The 20,071-nt window shown below is 37.5% G+C and overlaps 1 protein-coding gene across 16 annotated transcripts in view; it reads left to right on the top strand.

The window, feature by feature from the left end:
* Positions 1-20,071, top strand: part of PLCB4 (phospholipase C beta 4) — a 202,001-nt gene that overhangs the window by 114,172 nt on the left and 67,758 nt on the right. For all 16 annotated transcript variants that reach the window (XR_010830808.1, XM_048060780.2, XM_048060775.2 and 13 more), the window contains 8 exons: positions 96-176; positions 462-521; positions 1,865-2,008; positions 11,697-11,776; positions 12,310-12,363; positions 17,608-17,689; positions 18,819-18,919; positions 19,539-19,596. Coding sequence is in view for 15 of the 16 variants with exons in the window: in XM_048060780.2 (XP_047916737.1) it covers positions 96-176; positions 462-521; positions 1,865-2,008; positions 11,697-11,776; positions 12,310-12,363; positions 17,608-17,689; positions 18,819-18,919; positions 19,539-19,596 (660 nt within the window). In the remaining variant the exon portion in view is untranslated. The remainder of the gene's footprint in view (positions 1-95; positions 177-461; positions 522-1,864; positions 2,009-11,696; positions 11,777-12,309; positions 12,364-17,607; positions 17,690-18,818; positions 18,920-19,538; positions 19,597-20,071) is intronic.

The raw sequence follows: 20,071 nt of genomic DNA, 5'->3' as shown, positions 1-20,071 counted from the left end.
AAAAATGTAACAGTCTTTTATTTTTTGAGCAATAAATTGATCTATGACATTTCTCAAACTGACTAAAATAATTATCTGTATTTTCTTTTGTATAGGAATCTTTTGTCTTTGAAAGCAACTGTCTCTTTCAAGTGGATGAATTTGGCTTTTTTCTGAGCTGGAAAAGTGAAGGAAAGGTAAACTACAGTTATGTCAAAAATATATATTACGTATTATTGCACTTGGTTTATAAACTGCCTAGTTTTTAAAAATGTAAAATATCATGTTACTTTATATACAAAACTACCTTTAGTTCTGTTCTTTTGGACTTTACAGAAGTGTTTAAAGAGGGAATTAACAGAAACAAGAGGGAAATACTGTTTAGTGTTAATGAACAGTGATTGCAAATAAAATCTGTTGGCTTTGGTGCACTTCCTAGCAGACCTTTCAACTTTTTCTTTTTTTTTTTTTTTCCATTTCAGGAAGGACAGGTATTAGAATGTTCTCTGATCAACAGTGTTCGTTTTGGAGCTGTACCAAAGGTACTCTATAGCTAATTTATACTCTTCTTTTAAACAAAGAATACTTAAACAAAACGTGAAATGCAGAACAGAGTTCATTTCTCTCACAAATACCACCAACACAGCTTTTCTCTTGGAATAAGTCTAAAATTTTAAGTTTTAAACTCAAGTAATTTGGTATGTTTGCACTGGGAAGATTCTGTGATCTGGTCTCCCTGATTTAGTATGGCGCTTAGCTTTCAGAATGCTGTGAAAGTGGAGCAATAGGCATTAAGCTTATGTGTTAGGAGTTCTTAATTATTTTTCTAACATTGTATTGTGATACATTTTTTAAGAACCTGGAAAAAAACAAAATTCCATATTCCAAAGTTTGTTCTTTTTGTTCAAGATGTGTTGTTTCTTCTTGTTTCCTTGATATAAAAGCCTAGAAAGTTTTGTTTGCATTCCTGTTTATGCAGTTAGGTGGTCAGAGAGTCAGTGGTCACTGTCTGCAATTTTGAAGAACATCAGCAGAAGGACTAGCTACAGCTTCTGTAGAAGCCCAAAACTTTGGAAATAATTTAAATGGTATTCTTCAGAAAGCATAAGCAGAATGTTCTGAGATTAAATTTGGGCCTCTCTCCTCCAGGCCTTTAGTTTAGAAAATTTGTTGTGAAGAAATCTATCTGTTAAGACCTCTGCATTTCCACTTTCAACTGCTAAATGTTTTTATATTAACCATAGATAACCATCTCTTAGTAGTTCTCTTGGGATTCCATAAACTAAAATGCTTCCCCCGTAGAAAAGGCGCATGAGAAGTGGTGGTGCAGACAACCCCATGCTTCATGCGCAGCCAACCATACCAATATGCTTCAGACTTCACCTCTGACTTTACATAGGTGATTTGTTCTTTATGCCCATTAAATTCATAGCTCTTGACCCTCAGCAGAGATACCAGCTTGTAAGATGTATCATTAAGAAACAGCCAAAAAGTCACACAGATCATAACTCTCAGTAATTACAGACTTAACTAGACAGGAATAATTTACATAGAGGTTAATACTGTTTCTCTATTTCCATTTCTTGGAGTGATTCATTTTTCTTTTCTCATGACTAAAATATACGTAATTTCTAACTTAACTTTCTGAAATGTGTTTAAAGTACCTCATTTACAGCTGAGCTTTTACGGTCATGTTCTCATGATTGTTAGAATATATTGTTTTCTAGGTTCACGCACAGTGATCCTAAGTGAAAGCACTCATTTAATAAGATTGGCAAAGGTTTAAAGGTGTTACTGTATATGAAGATCGAATAGCATCTTTACCATAATGCATTGCATAACATCAGTATTGCAAATGTAACAAGCTGTTTATTCTGTTTAACAGGATCCCAAAATACTAACTGCACTTGAGGCTGTTGGAAAATCAGAAAATGAGTTGGAAGGACGGATAGTGTGTGTTTGCAGTGGCACAGATCTGGTGAACATCAGCTTCACTTTCATGGTAGCGGAAAACACAGAAATAGCCAAGGTATTTCACAGTTAAACAGTGTGTGGGAGGAAAAAAAGGAGAGCTCCTCAGCAGTATGTGATTGTTTTTCTGAAGTAAGTCAGCCTGCTTCGCTGACTGAAATACCTGTTTTTAATGTCTGCTACCACACTCTGCAAAAGGACAACAAACATCCATTTGGAGCATTCTGTAAAATGTCTATATGCTATGGTGAAAGGACATAGTGACTTTCCCATCCTCTACATGCATGGTAATTAATCAAAAGCAGAGAGACATATAGGACACAACATTCCCCCTAACTATTTAGTGTCTCTGCATGAGGCTTGCACAGCACGTTATGTGGAGTTTATGCAGTGGATTTATAACACGTAGTGATGCTGAAGGGAAGTGCAATTACTTTCATTTCCATGGTGAGTGGAGCCCAGCCCTCCAAAATTTTGTTCGGTGATAACCTAATTGTATCATATGGTTCATATGATTTGAAAAGACAAAAGCAGGAAAGAAAATTCTGTACAGTTAAGGGGATTCCAGTGTACCCAGGTTCTTTTCTGTTTCCCGTTTATGTGGAACAGCCTTAAGAAAACAATGGTGCTTTTTTACACGTCATCTTTCCTGCAAGTTGAAGATTGCAGTTTACAATGAAAGTTCTGTGGCTCCACCAAGACCTGGTATTCTCTCTATCTGCTCTAAACTGCTCTGAGAAGCTTGATCCAGAGTACTGCCAATAGCTTAAATCCAGAGATTCAAGGGACTTCAAAAATTCACATTTTTTGCTTTTCTCTTCTGATTGTCCATACTTATGGAACATTACACCCTGTTTTGCCTCTGAGATGCATACTGAATAGTGATGAGTAACATACACCTGCTAACCCCTCCTTTAAAACGGAGTGCCTGTTAAATACAGCATCATTAAATCCCTTGGCAGACTTGGTTGATTTTTCATTGCTTGGATCCATGCATCTTTAAGCACTGGGAGTACTGAGTAAACTCCATGAAAGGAGACGTTCTTGTATAACTTACATGAACACACTAAATGGATTTTACTGTGTATATTTTCAGCAGGCTCTCAGGGAAATAATGTGCCATGGTTATGTTTTACAAACATTTAAGAGGCAAAGAAAAAGAAATGCTTGCAGCATTCACTTTTATACTTAACCCAACAATGTCTCTGATTTATTCTGGAAAGAAAAAAGGTGTAGTGAAGTTTGATAGCCATCTTTAATCTCCGTAAACTGTACTAGACTATTCGGTTTGTGAAGTCTATGTTAACCAATTACATATGCTGTCACAATAGATGAGCTGATTATACCATCTAAAACATGTCCTGCTTCATTAACCACCAACATGCTTATCAGAAATGTCATATACTGCGGTCTTCTTGTGGGTGGGTTCTAAGAGGCCTGTAGTTGTAAGAGAATTGCATTTGGGAGTTTTTCCATAATTTGCCAACAATGCTGATCCACCTGATCTAATATGTTTGAGACACAAGGGAGATGGTAAGGTAGATCAAGTCAAAAACAATGTAGAGCTTTCTAAGTTGCACCTAAAGCTGCAGCTTTGCTGGGGATATGGACATATGGGAATTCATTTGGTCTGTAATATGATGGTCTTTCATATATGATGAGTGCATCAGCTTGCTACTATACCTGTGCTGCAATAAAATTTTCTAGGAATTATCTGCAGATAGAAGTGTTCCTTTGTGATTCTTCCTGTTTTGATCATGAGAAAACATCTTTCTTCCAGAGCATACTAAATCTCCTCTAGAAGCAGCAGGTCTTTACATGTCATTAGGTAGCAATGCAGCTACTACTGCAGTTTAAAATGGGCCTTGATATATAGTCCACATTAAAAAGTAAACTGTTACTGTGAAATGACAGAGACAAGAGTTTGGAGAAAAAGGGGCAATGACTGTGGTTTAAGCAGCCCAGATTTGGGTAAGGGATGTATCTGTAGTTGTGTGCTGTTTTCGCTGGTTGCCATGGGGAAAGTGAGCGTTACTTGCTGCAGAAGTTTTAGCCATTCCTCAGATAAACCAAGATCAGGATTGGTTGGCACCTGATTGGGATGCTTTAAAACAAGGGACTTCAGTGACAGATCCAAATGCAAAAGCCCAGAACCTTTATTTTAGAGTGACAGAAATAGGGCAAAAAGATATTCTGCTTCTGTAGATAATCACAGAATCATAGAATATCCCGAGTTGGAAGGGACCCATAAGGATCATCAAGTCCAACTCCTTGAGTTAGGAGACCATAACCTACATTGGAAAGCTTTTTTTTTTCCCATAAGTAAATGTTGGACAGGTAAACTGCATACTTTCATATGAGACAAAAAGTAATTGTTACTTATTGAAGGCTGGATTGTAAATGGGACTGCATAACCATGACATAGAAGAAAATGAATGCAGGTGTTTGCCTTCTTCAGGCTATCCATATCATAAGGAATGGGATCAGTGGGAAGCAGATTCTGGCACGTGTATAAGACAGAGTAACCGAGTGTAGGAACAGTCCCTTAGGAGTGCCCGCACTGTTGCAGGTAGGCAGGGATGCTGTGGGTAGCAGTTAACCCTTCCCTCCAGGCAGGGCTGTCTGTACTGATCTGTCCTCATCTCTGCACTGAGGCAGCCCGACGTTCCTCTGCCTCTTGTGGTGATGTGCTCAGCAGGTCTGGCCAAGTCATTGCTGAGCTCCAAGGATAACTATTCCAACAAAAAGAGTGTGTTTATTATCTTCCCACTTGTCTCCAAGCTCCAACTCTGGTATTTACATTCTATCTACTTAAATTTTATTGGTGTTTTCAGCTGAGAAATTGGTTTTCATTTCCACTCTTAAAACAAAACAACGACAAAATAGGGTGTACTCTGTCTCTGATTGCAAGCAGCTGTCATGGTCCACTCCTAAAGCAACTTCAATGTGGTAGTAGGGAGTGACTGTAAAAGGTGGAATTTAAAATCTAATGTTTTGAATCCTGATTAAATCAGGTTATAGAGATTATTGTGAGTTAGAATTAAAACACACACGTGTGTGCATACATGTGCTTTTTTATTTTTTTTCTTCCTAAGTGGACAGCCTATGACTTAATCTGACAATCTGCTTTCCCCAATGTAGGACATTTGAAAGGGCCATCGAGTATTTGGAGGCAAATTTCCTTACAGTGGAAGTAATATAGTGCTGATGTGAAGGCACCCTGACTATAGGCTGCCTATTCAATGTTGGCAAAAGGCCAGTGAAGCTGTTGCAGTTTAAAAACCTCAAATCTGGACTTTCTTCTTTGCTCATCCATTTTGGCAACGCACTGAGGATTTTAACTTAAAAAATTATCCCAAGTCAGCTCTTTTTGCATTCTTTAATAAAGGCATGAGTTTGCCCTGACAGTAGTTCTTTCTCAGGTTCAGCTGCGCTACTGAGAAGGACCATCTCTCCCAGAAAGTACTGTTCCCACTGCTGTGCTGTTGGAGGAGTTTGTGAACACTCCTAATTCACTTCAGGGAAGTGAATTTTCCTAATTCATTAACAACTTTTTAGGGCTGAAGCTCACACCAGTGTTTGAGATAGCCTTACTCAGGGAGTGCTCACACACACCCTTTTGCTGGTAGCAGGTTGGGATGGGAGGCAGTGAGGGAAGGAGAAGGGAGTAATCTTTTACAATAGCATTGCTGGACTTGGTAGAAAATTGATGTTTTCTACAGTTGTGTTATTGAGACATTGAATCACATGTTGATGGCTAACCTGTGAGGCACCAGAATGACTAGCACATACTGAAATACTTTGTTATTCATGCTAAAAAGCAGCATAGAGGCAAAATGCCAGCTTAATTATCCAACTGATAATATTTGGCATTGAAGATGACTGCAGTTGAAATCATTTCATTTTGATGTTCTTAAATATCTCAGCTTTTCAGCTGGACTAGTATTTTTCATTTTTAAATTGATTTATGTTTGGTAAAAAATGGTCAAATGGACCACCATCATTTTTTTAAGGTGAAGCTCTTCAGATTGATCTTTTTTGTTGCTGTTCTAGTATATGGCTCTTTTTACTTAAAAGAAAAAAAATATTTTTTTTCAGTTGGCCCTGAGTTTTTTTTTTCTCCATGAAACAAGTTATTATTTGCCCAAATCATACTGCTAGGAGGACAACTAGAGGACAGCAGAAGATTCCCACAGGAATATCCCAAAGATATGTTGCAGGAAGGTTCTGTTTTCCCATAGCTTTGCTTTGTTTTTATGTTTCAAGGTAAGTCTTTCTATAAAAAACTGCAGAACATACTTGAACGTAACTCTAAAAGTCTACTGCAGTTCTCTATGTCATGCTAGTATATGGCTTATGTCTCATAACCTACATGATAAACATTTCTAAACTATAACCATCTTAATTATGACTGTTGCTTACACATTCAGGTAGCCCTTTGCCAAGTAAGTAAAACCATGTTCTCTAGAGAAACCTTCATATCCTGGCCAGACTGTGGTTAAATGTCTGTGATTTCGATGTGCTTGCCTTTCTGCTTTTTTTCATGTTCTTTCTTGGCTACGCTGCTACAGAAGTATCAATAAGTTGAAAACTTAAGCTTTGGTTCTCTGTAGCCAGGAGGTCTATTTCACTGAGTAAATCTCTACTATGTTTGTCTGAACCTGCATAATGAAGCAGCCAAAGTGAGTTTTCCAGATGCTTTCAGAGTAGACCCCTCCAGTGCTGGAAAAGTCATTCCAGGATGGAAGGCTTTGTTGAAGGGTGGAAGCGATCTGGACACATCACACGACTCGCAATGCAGTGTTTATGTGAGCCTCAGCTTTCCAGATGAAATACTTGAAGTAGGAAGAGGCCCTTTTATTTTTGTAACAGAATGTTTGTAGCAATAGCTGACAAATCTGTGCTCCAGTTGATCAGGTAGGGGATGGCTTTTGCACTATCTCTAGTCTACTGCCCTGGCTTTTCTTGTCTCATGCTGTAGAGGCATGGTGATTTTTATAGAACAGAAATGATTTCTGAGACATCTGTGTTGAGAGAAGAGGGACATCTGCTGGTCACAACATCGATGGATAAGGGCAAAATACCAGGGAATCCTGCCAGGACGCTTCTTTCTCAGTAAGAATTGAGAAACACGGTTCTGTTTTCCGTGGGTTTCCTGAAACTTCAAATTATTAAGCCAGTCACAGGCACTGAATACTGAAATTGGGGGAATGCCTTCTTGCCTCCCTGGCTTTCCCACTGCTTGAATTAAGCAGAGTGCTACCATGGAGAGATTGCAATGAAAAAGTGAAGGTAAAATCACCTCAAGAGAGGTCTGGATAATACTGACCTTGTTTATAAATATGCCACAGATGACCTTGTCTGGAATTGCATGAGCTGTAGATTACAGTGGTTTTTAGTGCTTCATAATTTTTGCCCTTTTTAACACTCCTAAATGAAAGGTTGATGACTAAAAGAAAGCTGAGAGGTCAAACTTATCTGTGCACCCTGCTGCTGCTGCCTGTATTTCATCAATGAACCTCAGCTAACACAAGGTCACTAAGTGCCTCAAAAGCATTTGAGTACTCCAGCAAAAATGGAGAGTGCTTCTTCAATAAATTTTTCATGCACCTTCTCCTTATAGAGATATTTGACAATGTTGGATCTTGTTAAAGAAAAATAAAACAGCCTGCTTATTCCAGTCTACAGCGTACTTAAATTTTGGCCTCTTGTGCCAGCCTAAGGGTTTGTGTTTAAGGTATCTTTGTCTTCATTTTTATTTCTTTTCTTGGTTGTTGTTTCTCTAAGATTAGATAGCAGGGACCAGATTCCTCTTCTATATGAATCCAGAGTAATTATTGGTATATAGAGAGCCATTTAGGAGCTCCATTGACAGATTAAAGGTACTGAGCCATTTTTGAAAATCTGAAAATGTTTAGCATCAGTATAAATGAGAAAAAAATGCATCTTGTATTTCTATCAAAAAACATTTTGCAACTCTGTTTTCTGTAAGACCAAAGTGAAGTATCTACCTCATTTCAGTTTCATCTTGTTGTAGGATTTTCCTTCTTTGGAGACATAGCAATATAGAGATGCTGAGCACAAAGGAAAGGAGTTGAGGATCTTTATCCCTGTTTACTTGCATAGGTTTACATGTTTTGCACCTTCATCTGTAAAATCAGCAGTGCTCTCACAGCACACAAGTGTTGCCACTGCTGTGTTCTTTGTAAGCTGGGAAAAGGCTGAACTCTTTCATCTCTTCCACCATGTCATCAGACAGCGGTACATTTAATACGGCAATGCTTTGTTGACAGAAAAGAATATGTTGCACCTTGACTTTTGTCATATAGTATTCGGGCTTTGGATACTTTATGAATATCTGTACACTGGATAACATTGCCTTAAAAGTGATTATGGAGGTTGTTATTTGGAAACCATTCTAGCTCAGAAGGATGTTTCATGTTGACCAGTTGACAAAGAATTTGAATGTATTGCACAGAGCCTGTATACTAATCTGTGGATGAGGAATTTTCTTCATCCTATGTCATTTCAATTCTACATAGTGTCTTCACAATCCAGAAACATCTTTTTTTCCTCAGCTCTCTTATTCCCAATTTTAATTTGGAGCCAGCTGGTAGCCATGAGGAAGATCTGATGAAACACTCCAGAAATTACTTTAGCCCCAAACCGAAGCCCAGGCAGCCAGATGCTACATCATCGTGCAGCTGTGTGATGTGGCACGGATAAAAAAGTGTGGCTCTCGAGCTCCCATATCCTGACCAGGGGACATTGTGCCAATGTAAAGACGATTCATAGATGGGCAGAGACTTTGAGGTTAATCTCTTGCTTGGTGCCAGCAGAGATGTGATGCTTTTGTGTTTTATCAGCATTTGGCTGCAGTTCTGTGCCCTTTCAGTGAACATGAACCGAGTTCCTGATTTGGCATCTCTGTCAGGAAAGGGCCTTATCACTAAATAAAGATTAGGGAGTCCCTCTAAAGTGGGAATCATCAGGATACTTCCTGCAAAGAAATTGCTTACTAAGTGCTCAGTGAGTTCTCACTGTATCTACTTTTTTCTAGCAGTGTTGTTTTTTTTGTTTGTTTTGTTTTGGTTTGTTTTTTTGGCAGCTGTTCCTAATATATTGAAGTAACTTTGGAAATGAATGCTGGGTAATCTTACTGCTAAATGTTAAATTTTCTCATGTCTGGTGTAGTTGCAGTCCGTTGCCTTCAAATCAAAATGGATCTGTGTGTGTTTATTTCCTGTTGAAATGGTGTCATTGGCAGTACTGCACTGAGGACATTTTTTTAGCAGAAATAAATGCCTTTTTTTTTTTTTAAGACAACCTTATTCATAACATGCATTTTGCCTAACTAAATCTTGCAGGATTCTTTTATGTTTGTTTGTTTACAGTGCATATACCATTTTACTTTCTGGGTCAGTGTTAAAAGGTTGAGTTGCTTGTGAGGGAATAGAGAAAATAAATTTTTATATAGCTGTGACAGTGTTAGTGTAGCAATAAAGTGACATTTTACTCTAATTTATCAAATTAAATAAATAAAATAATTGATAAATTAGAGTCAAGTTTCCACAGTTCCAGGGAATCTAAATATATGTGAGACTTGTTCAGACACTTTTCCTGAAATTATTGCAAGCAATCTTCCTGTATCATCTTTGGTGAGGGAACATTTGTAGGAAAAGATATGTGTTCCCTAAGTTGGTCAATGGCTTCCAATTATATTAGTTTTAATAATAATACTAAAATATCTCTCCCCATGATCCTTACTTTCTTCATATCCCTAGACAGCACATCCATACTCTGACTACTAAGTCCATTTATTCATGAAGCTGGGAAAAGAGAAATGGGAGAACAGACTAGTGGGCTGTTTTCAAGCCCAGGTGTGGAAGCTGCTTTAGAGGTGACACCACATCCTATATGTCTGGGAGTTGTGAGTGGTGGGGAGGTGGCTGCCTTTTGCCCTGGCAGGGACTTGCTAAGCCTGAAAATATAGGGTAGGTTGGGCTATTAGGGCACAATGAGGCGGCAAGGGCAGAGCAAATGTTACAGGGAAAGAGAGAGAAAGAGCAGTGCTTGGAAAGAAGAGTAACTGATGGAGTGTCCGCTTGCATTACCTCACTGCCTGGTTGTCTGTTGGACTGTCTGCTTGCTCGTGTGATGAATGTATGTGGTATCTTGTGTATTTCAAATGTGATAACAAAATCAAAGGTAAATAATTCTGTGAATTATAACAAGAAGAATGATTGAAAAGCATAAAAACACACCTGAGAAACCCCACATACTATGCCTTTCTCTTAAGTCAGACTTTTATTTTTAGATGATTCTCAGATACACACTTTATCTGTTTGTATGCATTACTTCCTAAAAAAAGAATAACTTAGAAAGGAATATGTAAGTATTAATAAATGTCTTAGTAAGTGGATAATTTGTCCAAAGTCAGATAGATCTATAAGATTAATTTAAGGGAGTCTGACAACAATTTGTTGTTTAAAAGGAAGTTTGTGATGGGCTTGTAATGTGTCACAAGTACAAGGGTCTGCTTGAGTGTGTTTATTTGTTGAGTGAACACCTTAAACCTTTTTTTTTTTCATTATTTTAGCCAATGGGATTTAAATACATGCAATTCACAATATGTCCAAAGACACTAGTATTCTTCCTATATAAATGCTGTTTTGTTTTTTTTTTTATCTGATTTTCAGATGTACAGCACTCATTCATGAAAATAAAAATATATTAATCTCCATCTATTTTTAAGTGTCAAATTCTGGATCCTGCCCAAGTCAGTTCAAGCAGCACGCACAGAATTTGGCCGGAAGCAAGAAGCTTTATTCATAAGGTTGATGTTAAGCAGTGGACTGAATCCCATCTCAGTTCCACCAGTGTAATTTATCTGTTGAGTAATCCTAGCATTACAGTGGCATAATTGAGATCAAACTTGGCCTGTAATGCTATCGTTTTTTCTCTTGCTATAGCTTCATCCTGCCAGGATTCTCAGTGAAATCAATGAGAGTTCATGTTAAGGTCTAATCCTTAAGCTTCTGCTATACAGCACTACCAAGTCTAGGTACAAGCTATAGTGGAAAAAAAGATTCATAAAAAGGAATTACATAAGTGATGTAATGCTGCTGTTGGCTAAAAGTCATCCCAATGATTACTGGAATGTTTGCTTTTTAAGGATGAAAGCCAGGAAGAAAATAGGACTGAATATGTAACAGGGTGTTAGATGAGGTCAGCATCAGAGAGCAACTGTTGTACATCCCTGTGGTCTGCTCTAGTTTATTAATATTTTGTTTCATTCCTTTTTCTAACACTGAACCATTTAAACATGTCATCACATATTGTATAATGTTGCTTAGTAATAGCTAACAATGCCAGCAACGACTGAAAGGGAGGCATATATTTATATGGGCTATAACTAGAAAGCTTAATAAATCAATCAGTGGACTGCTTTCCTTTGCTGGCAGTAAACTGTTTTAATAGCACCACAGATGCTGCATGTGGTACTTAGAAGAATAGAAAGCACAATCACTTTGTTTAGTGAAGGATAACATATCAGTGGGTAAAATGCAGCTGGACTTTTTTGTGGTGTTGTAGGCTGTGAAGTGGGCGGGTTCTTTTCCTTAACTCAGAATATTAACATTATCCATAGCTGCAAGGAAGAAAAGCCTTCCGTCAAGACAAACTTTCCAATTTCTTCCATCTACAGTTTCCCTAATTTGGTGCTTCTGTATGTTCATGTTTTTCAGCAATGGGTAGAAGGACTTGGATCCATCATACATAACTTTAGAGCTAACAATGTCAGTCCAATGACATGTCTCAAGAAACAGTAAGTTACCTTCTTTCCTCCCTTTTTCTCCTTTTTTCTAGCCTTATAATTTCATTCTTACATTTCTTTTAAATTATTTTTAAAAATACAGTGTAATAAACTGAATGGTGTTAAATTAGTTTAAGATTTATCCTTCATTGTGATCATAAGAGCTCTCAAGTCTATATTTGGCACCTGCCCAAGAGAAATTATAAGAGAATTTATAACCGTTCATTTGATTTGTTGATGTTGTATGTTTTAATTATTGTCTGGATTGTTCTTTTGCTGATGTATATGGAAACAGAATCCCATGAGTCTTTCTTCTTTTCAAACTCCTGTTAACTGATATGCTGATTCTTTGGGGCTGCTTTTTGCCCTTACAATTAAAGAACTGCTCTGCCTCAAACACTAAAAGACTACAGAGAAGTATTTTTTATTACCAAACAATCATCTCCTTATACTCATTTCACAAGGATGTCAGTAATCTGAAGCTTAATATAAGTATCCTAATTTTAACAAATAGTATTTTTAAAATATTTGTTTCTTAATTTCAGTTGGATGAAGCTGGCCTTTCTAACAAATACAAATGGGAAAATTCCAGTTCGGAGGTAAGCTCAATTGGGCATTCAAGTTTTTATCACGTGCTGGTTATATAATGTTAATAACAATTCTATGGCTTAGTAACTAAATACAATACCAATTTTATCACTGTCTAACACGTATATAAGAACAAGCATAGAACTAGATATACTGAGCTGAGTTTCATGCCTCCTTGGAAACTAGGGAGGACTTCTTATCAGCCCAATGATTTTTCTCTTAGTCCGTTTTAAAGATATGAGTTCTTGTAATTGTTTTCAGTCACGAAGAGCTAAGAGCATCAGCTTTCTCAGCTTACAACTCTTCAAACTCTGGGAAGGGTTTTTCATAAAATACTTAACAGAAGAGCTATATAAAAATGCAGGCCAGTTAAGTAGGGGACAAAGAGGTACATTGTAAAATGTAGTTCCTCGTAAAAGAGAGAGATACGGCTCTGCCAAAATTATTTCTGCTTTTATAGGAACCCCCAGGATAACATTTGGTTTTCTCCACATGGTAAATGAATCATTTGGTTAGTTGTCAGTGACTGAAAAACTAGAACAGTGTATTTTCTGTACAGCTATTAACTATTTCAAGTTACTGATTTTCAGTCTTCTCTGGCTAGGCAAATAATTCTCCCTGCCCTGCTCTAGACGTTCTTGCCAATACATTGAGCTTCTTTCCTTCTCATCCAGTATGTGAAACCCCCACTTTTGGAGCATGCTGATTTTTCATGAGGAGGAACACACAGAAAAGAACAATAAAAAGGACTTTGTAAAGTAAACCTTACAGATATTTTTTTTCCATGCAAGAAGGAGAGGATTATGCATCTTCAGAATCTGCAAAAAGATAAAGGGCCTGCTATGCTGCCCTCCAGGTTTCTTCAGTTTCATTATTCAAGTAACACCTTGACAATGTTAAGGCTGCTTCAGTGTATTAATTTTTCTGCTTTCACATTGCCAAGCTCCTGCCTATTCCCGAAACTTGAACTGAACTGCCATGAGGCATCTCCTGTGCTGAGGTCCCATGAGTAATATCAACTGAAAGGTAAAGATGTGGGAACAGTACTAGAGGAGCAAATTCATTTTCAAGATGTCAGAGCTTTATGTCTGTGTTTGAACACAGAGCTTTATTCCTCAGAATTGAATGAATAGTGTGCTAGCTTGTCTGAAACTTTTTCCACCTTGAAATATTTTACCTTTCATTTAGGGAGGCACAAGTTCTCTCTGCTGTGCTATAGCAGACTAATTTACTTATGCAGACAAGGCCGCATATTGCTGAAGAGAGTCCAGTCCACTGGCTTGTTATTCCAGTGAATTAAATCATCCTGTCAGATTTAGAGTTTGGATTGTGGAAGACTTAAACAGTCTCTTAAAGTTGAATAGTTTTTCTTAAAAGTGTTTCCAGTTCCAAGAGTGCCAGGTTGACACAAATTGGTCTCTAGAAGGTTAATTTCTTGCAAAAGTGATTTGCAGTGTGAATTTGTAAAGAATCTACTATCCCATGCTGTGCTGAGGGAACCTGAATCTTTACATCTTCAAGGAATTCTTTACGTTGTTGTGGGTAAAATGTGGCAACCTTTTTGTGCTCATCCAGTAAGCACTGTATCATGGGCTGAAAGGAATAGGAGAGATGTCAGCAAGAGGAATGACAACGAACGGGAAAAATCAGACTGTTCTCTAGACCTGTCTTGGAAAAAAGGTTGAACCAGAGCTCTGTCGTCCCCTCCGCAGCAGAGCCCTGATGGAGGACAGTGAAATGAAAGTGGCCTGGTCCAGCAACACCTGCTTATTATGAAGTGAGACACAGGCACACAGATCTCTCATCACTGGGTAACCTCTCCTCTTCCCACAAGCACTTAGTGCAAAGGAAGAGTATGGGAGAGAAGACAAGGAATAGGAGGAGCTAGATTCATGAGGAAAAGGGTACGCGGGTGAGGAAACCAGCTGAAGGAAGGCAAGTCAAGAAGCACCAGGAAATTTGGGCAGAATGCTTCTGCTATGCACTGAGTTTCACGTTGTTTACCCAAGTAAATCTTCCTACAGATTTAAACTACTGATGCTTCACATTCAACAGACCTCCAGATTGCTATGGTCAGTCCCTCCCATATTACCTCCTTGTTTTAAAATTCAGTGTCTTCTAGTCAGCTGTGCTCTGTCAAACATCCACCTCCTCCTGCTGCTCAGAGACCCCTATAGCAGTGACTGTAGCTCTGGGGATACAGATAGGAATGGTATCCTCTCGGAGAATACCTAGCAGGTCGGTTAAGCTATAGGAATGTGTATCGCAAGATCCCCTTTAGTTCACTTCTACACAGAAATGAAGTAAAATCCCGAGGAAAAAATCTCACCTGGGAAGTCAGAGCTCTGCATTTCTTTCTAGGTTTAATACAGATTGTTGCAGCCAACACATGGGCATAGAAAATGACAAAGTTTGAGAAGGTGAAAATCCTTAGGCTGTCAGTGGTAAATGGTGCAAATATTCCTGACTCCTTGTTAGTACTGTTGGGGTTGTAAGGTCATGGAGATTCTTCTCAGCTGCTATTGGATTTGAACCTACTCTGGGGCATATATTTATTACTATCAATGTAATGTGTTTGAGAGAGAAGAAATACTAGCAGTTAGTAGTGCAAAAGCCTTAGGAGAACACTGGTTAAAATATTTTGTATTTTCAGATTTTCAAACTACTATAAATGATAACAGAAAAAGTCAGTGCTTGTTAACATAAAAAAAATACTCTGTTTCTGCAGCTTTCCATTGGCAGAAAACAGGTTTTCTGTATGTGAAAGTTGTGCCTGTTCAGATAGAGCCTGGCTGGAAATGAAATTAGGTCAACCTATGATCATCCATTGGTATGACTACATTTAAAAGAGTTTGAGCTAATTTAGCATCTAACTATAAAGATTAAAGAGAAAAAGAGAAAAAGAGAAAAAAAAGCACAAAGACTACATTTGTTTCATACTGGTTTAATTAAGTTAATTTGAAATTACACATTTTAGTAAATAAGCTTTGTATTGATTACTCCAGAGTGCCTGGAAGAAATGTCTGCTCCTATAGTTAGATGATGGTTGGAAATCGTAGTTTTAGATGATTTTTTTGGACAGTATACACAGTGGTACTTCCAGTTCTAGCCAAACTGATAAATTCAGTGTAGCCAGAATAAGTGATTGTTTTGAATAGTATCTGTGTTGATTTGATATTTGAAATAATGATTTGAAAGTGGTAAATATTTTGAAATAACCAAGTTATTGAATCCATCAAAAGGCAAGGTAGATTGATAACCCTCAGTCCTAGATTTGAAGTATTTTAAAAAATGAAAGAGCACATTGATACATTGTCCCCCACCCTCACAAACAACAAAAAAAAAAAGGTAAGAAAGAAAAAAAAAATCTACCATAGAACATGAGGAGTTAACACCTGTAGGTGTCTATCAACCAGCAACTTGCTTGTGTCAGAAATAATCCAATTTTTTTCCAAGGTATACTACAAGATGAATGTAAATATGCTAGGATGAAGTCTCTTCAGATAGAATAAAAAATAGTTTTATTTACAGTACCCTTAGCAAAATGAAAGTATACTTTTAAACTCTTTTTTAATTCATGTACTTGTTTCTAGACTGCTGCTCTATTTACAAATCATTGCTATATTTGCTGTTATCTTTAGTGAAGTAAATAGTTTGATATCAAAAAGAAGTTTTCTGCAGCCATGGGATCTTGGCTCTCCATTTCTGAGTAATTACTTATGCCAATATTACACTTTTGGCATTATATTTATTATTGGGGCCTGATTCATTAGAACAGGCATAGAATTTTTACAGGGTTGGAGACAGATTATAAATTATAGACCTGATGTTATTCAGTGTCATAGCATTGGGAGAAAATAGCTGCTTGAGATGTATATTTTTTTTAAGAAACAGGTGCCTAAAGTTAAGCTCATTCTATAATTCAGTGAAAACATCACAGTACTTAGCTTTGGAAGTCAAATAACTTAATTATGTACCTAAATAGGGAGATGGGAACCTGTTGTAAGAACCCAGTAAAAAAATAGCCAAGATAGGTTAAAATACTACTTTATCACTTGGATCTTTGGCTTCCTGATCTTCATTTTATTAGTATGAAAATATTTACATAGGAGTCTTAGAGTGTTTTGGAGAGTAGAACAACTGTGAATTGCTATGGCAACAAATAACAGCAACTGTTGATTTCACATCTTTCACCTTGTGAAATCATTTAGTATGCATGAGACTAACAAAAAGAGTCCGCAAACGATTGTCTTGATGATAACAAGCAACTTATTCTCATGAGGCAGCTATAGGGTATTTCCCACAATACAGGTTTTCTTAGCATTAGCAATAGATACCGGATACAGACCTCAGTTTTCCCCTCCAGATTGAGACATCAAAATCAAGGAGTTCTGGGATGCATCTTTTTAGCTTAGACCCTGGAAAGGAGGAGAGTGTCAAATTTGGATCTACTTTTCCAGAGGTAGAGGCTGTTCAAACTTGTCTCAAATGGAAACAGAAATAGACCAAATGTTTTTACATTAAACATGCCAAATATCTAAGCTTTAAATGGAATTATTGTTTTGTGGAAGCAAATGGATGTTAATCAGTTTGGTGGAAACCTACTTAAATGCATAGTACATCTAGAACAGGGGCATTCATAATGCGTGCAAGGCAAGGGAGCATTCGAAGGGAGGAGTGAACACTGCAGCTGGTGAGGGAGCAGGGAATAAGATCTGACATGTATCTGGGAGTCCCTGGCTAGCAGAGACTGCTTGAAAAGGAAAGAGGAAGGAACCTGCCATTGAGAATGGTTCAGGCCTACCTTAAGGGTGATGTGGGAGGCATAGGTTAATGCTTGGAAAGGAAGAGAAGTCACCGCAAGCAGGAAAGCCTGGAGCCATGAGTCTTCTCTCTTGTTGAATCTGCTACTTTTTAAACACAGTCATTTATCTATGTGTGGAGGTGAAAAGATCCAAAAGAATAATGCTTTTCACAGCTCCATATCCCAGTATACTGAAAAAAACAGCAACTCTTCTGTTCTTTTTGCAGTTCATTATTTTGATGTTTTCTAATGGATAGCTTGCAGGCAGAACACTGCTGCTCTGTGAAACATGGAGCATTTTTTCAGCTGCACTACTACTTGGAAGATGCTTATATTCATCAGTTGAAGTTGGAGGAAAATGTTGGCAGTAAAAAGCAAGAGAGAGAGAGAACTGATTGTTTAAGAAGTTACTAACATTTTTCCCTTTTTTTCCCCCACTCTTTTGTTTTAGCATTACCAGAACCTTTGCATCAGGTAAAACAGAAAAAGTGATCTTTCAGGCACTTAAGGAATTAGGTCTTCCCAGTGGAAAGGTATTTTGCATTTTTGAATAAATTCTTTGTACATTAATAAACTGATGAATCATTCATATTCATATCTGTGATCAAAGTCATATGCATCATGCAAAAACATGCGTATTGTTCGTGAGTAGCTTATTCATCACTGTAGGTTGTTTACTAAAATCAAAATGTAATCAAATGTTTATGACATAGCGATCCTTAAACCTCTTAAATGAGGCTTCTCTTCTTTTCTGTAATAACTGCCTCGCCCCATGCGTTTATACAAAGCACATGAGTGCAGAACATGGCTGCATGCTGCCCTCTCAGTTGTGTTTCTTGGATTCCTCCTGCTTTTTGCTCCCCTCCACTGAAGAACTGCTCTCCAGCTCTGTCCTGCTTGCAGCTGGAGCCCCTGTCAGCAGCCCCAGAGGGGTGACAGCTGGCTACAGTCATGGTTGGTTTCTTCACCTTTGCTCCCTGCCAAGTCTCCCTTTTTTCATTTTGGAGACTCCAGCCCATAGTTTTTGGCTTGGCACCTGCCAAGGCTGGTGGGAGGCAGCCTGCAGGCTCAGCAGCTCGCTGTCTCCAGCCAGGGAGGGGGAGCGTAGAAAACTGAGTGTCCAGCGGTTGCGGTGCTTGACACCAAGGGTGATTTTTTTTTTTTTCCTCACAGCTGCAGTTCTCATCTTGTTCAGCCAAAGAAGGGCACGATACTGAATGTGTTAGCTGTGCATTCCCTCTCATGGAAATTTTATGCACCCCTGTAAGAGAGCTGCTTTGCTATTTAAAACCACTGTACCAAACCTGAGACATTTTCTTGAAGTGTCTTGGCTTCAGCATAAGTATCTTGAAGTTAATACAGTAGTTTGGATATTTTTTTTTAAGCTTCATTAGAAAAAATAAACACTGGGTTCCAAATCTGTGTATGTAGAATTAATGTTGCTGTGAGGTCAGAATATGTGAACAACTGACAGATCTGTGATAAAGATGAATTGAGAACTGTTTGGAAAAAATACAAAATAAACTAGGTAAAGTAAATGTATAATGGGTAAAGAGCTAAAACAGTATTTGATTGCTTTTTGTGGTGTAAGATAACACTCTTAGGAATAAAGCATATAAGCAGTCTTTTGCTGAACAAATGTGCCTTTGCATTTTGTTGCAGAATGATGAAATTGAGCCTGCAGCATTTACTTATGACAAATTTTATGAGCTCACCCAAAAGATATGTCCCCGAACTGACATAGAGGACCTCTTTAAGAAGATGTAAGTTCAAATATAATATAATCTTCCTTTAAACTAATTTTATTGTAATTTTAGTCCATATCTAATAGTGACAGAATGCTGTAAAGATTGTTTAACCTTGAATCCTAGTATCATCAGCAATATGTTAAGACAAGCCTTAAGTCTATGTTTTTCCCCTTCCTTCCCTCTCAGATTGTTAATGTAAAAGTTCACTCTGTATTTAGAGCAACTTTTACATGAGTTAGAAGAAGCACCTGGAACTTTTTTTTTTTTTTGCATTGGCTTTACTAACTACTGTAATTTTAACTTGCTCCTTTAGGTGATTAACACACTATGTAAACTAACTAAATTAAGTAAGAAATTTGATGTTTTAAAAGTTTCTTCCTTCAATTTATTCTCAGCTGGAGGACTTACATGTTGTTTTATGAAGTAATGTGTGTTAAATTATAGCAAGTAAAGGAGATACATTGTGTCAAGCATAGACAGTTTGTTTTCTGTGACTGTTCATTTTGAGATTATAAAGTTATTTTAGGCAGAGAAGTGGAAGGTTTTAGAAGTATTGACGATGTCAACATGTAAATCATACCTACTTGTAGCATCATATATGAAAACTTACATTCTCTAATAAATTTCTTTTCAGCAATGGAGACAAAACTGATTATTTAACGGTAGACCAATTAGTGAGCTTTCTAAATGAAGTAAGCTTTTTCATACATTAACTACCATACAAGTCTGTCTGCAGTGGCTTGCTTCTTCCAGTCTATCCATTGCATGTATCATGCCATGATTTGCTATGCTTCTGATCTGCTGATCTTTCCATTATGGTAACATCCAGGTGCAAAAATCAGCTCCAACCTTATATGTTCTTGTGCTTCCTACATGTTGGCTTTTGCAGATTGCTTCTGTAGATTATTTGCTTGTTGTCTTGTGTTGTGTATGTTTAATACATTTTATACTGTTACATTCGATGCGTTTTTATTAAAAATACATCCAGTATTTTATTATAAGCAATTATTTTTACCTAAAGGCCACAGATAAATATATCTGCTTATGCCTTTGAATAATAGAAGAAATGAAGTAGGCTTTTAAAAACATTGGTTTGATTCTACTGTACAGTATATTTCTATCTATTACAAATCTAAGAGCTAAGAGGGTATTTTAAGGGTTTGTATA

The sequence above is a fragment of the Anser cygnoides genome, chromosome 3, assembly GCF_040182565.1.
Source record: "Anser cygnoides isolate HZ-2024a breed goose chromosome 3, Taihu_goose_T2T_genome, whole genome shotgun sequence".
NCBI lineage: Eukaryota > Metazoa > Chordata > Aves > Anseriformes > Anatidae > Anser > Anser cygnoides.
The sequence above is the reverse complement of the archived record's forward strand: the minus strand, read 5'-3'. Positions and strand labels throughout refer to the sequence as shown.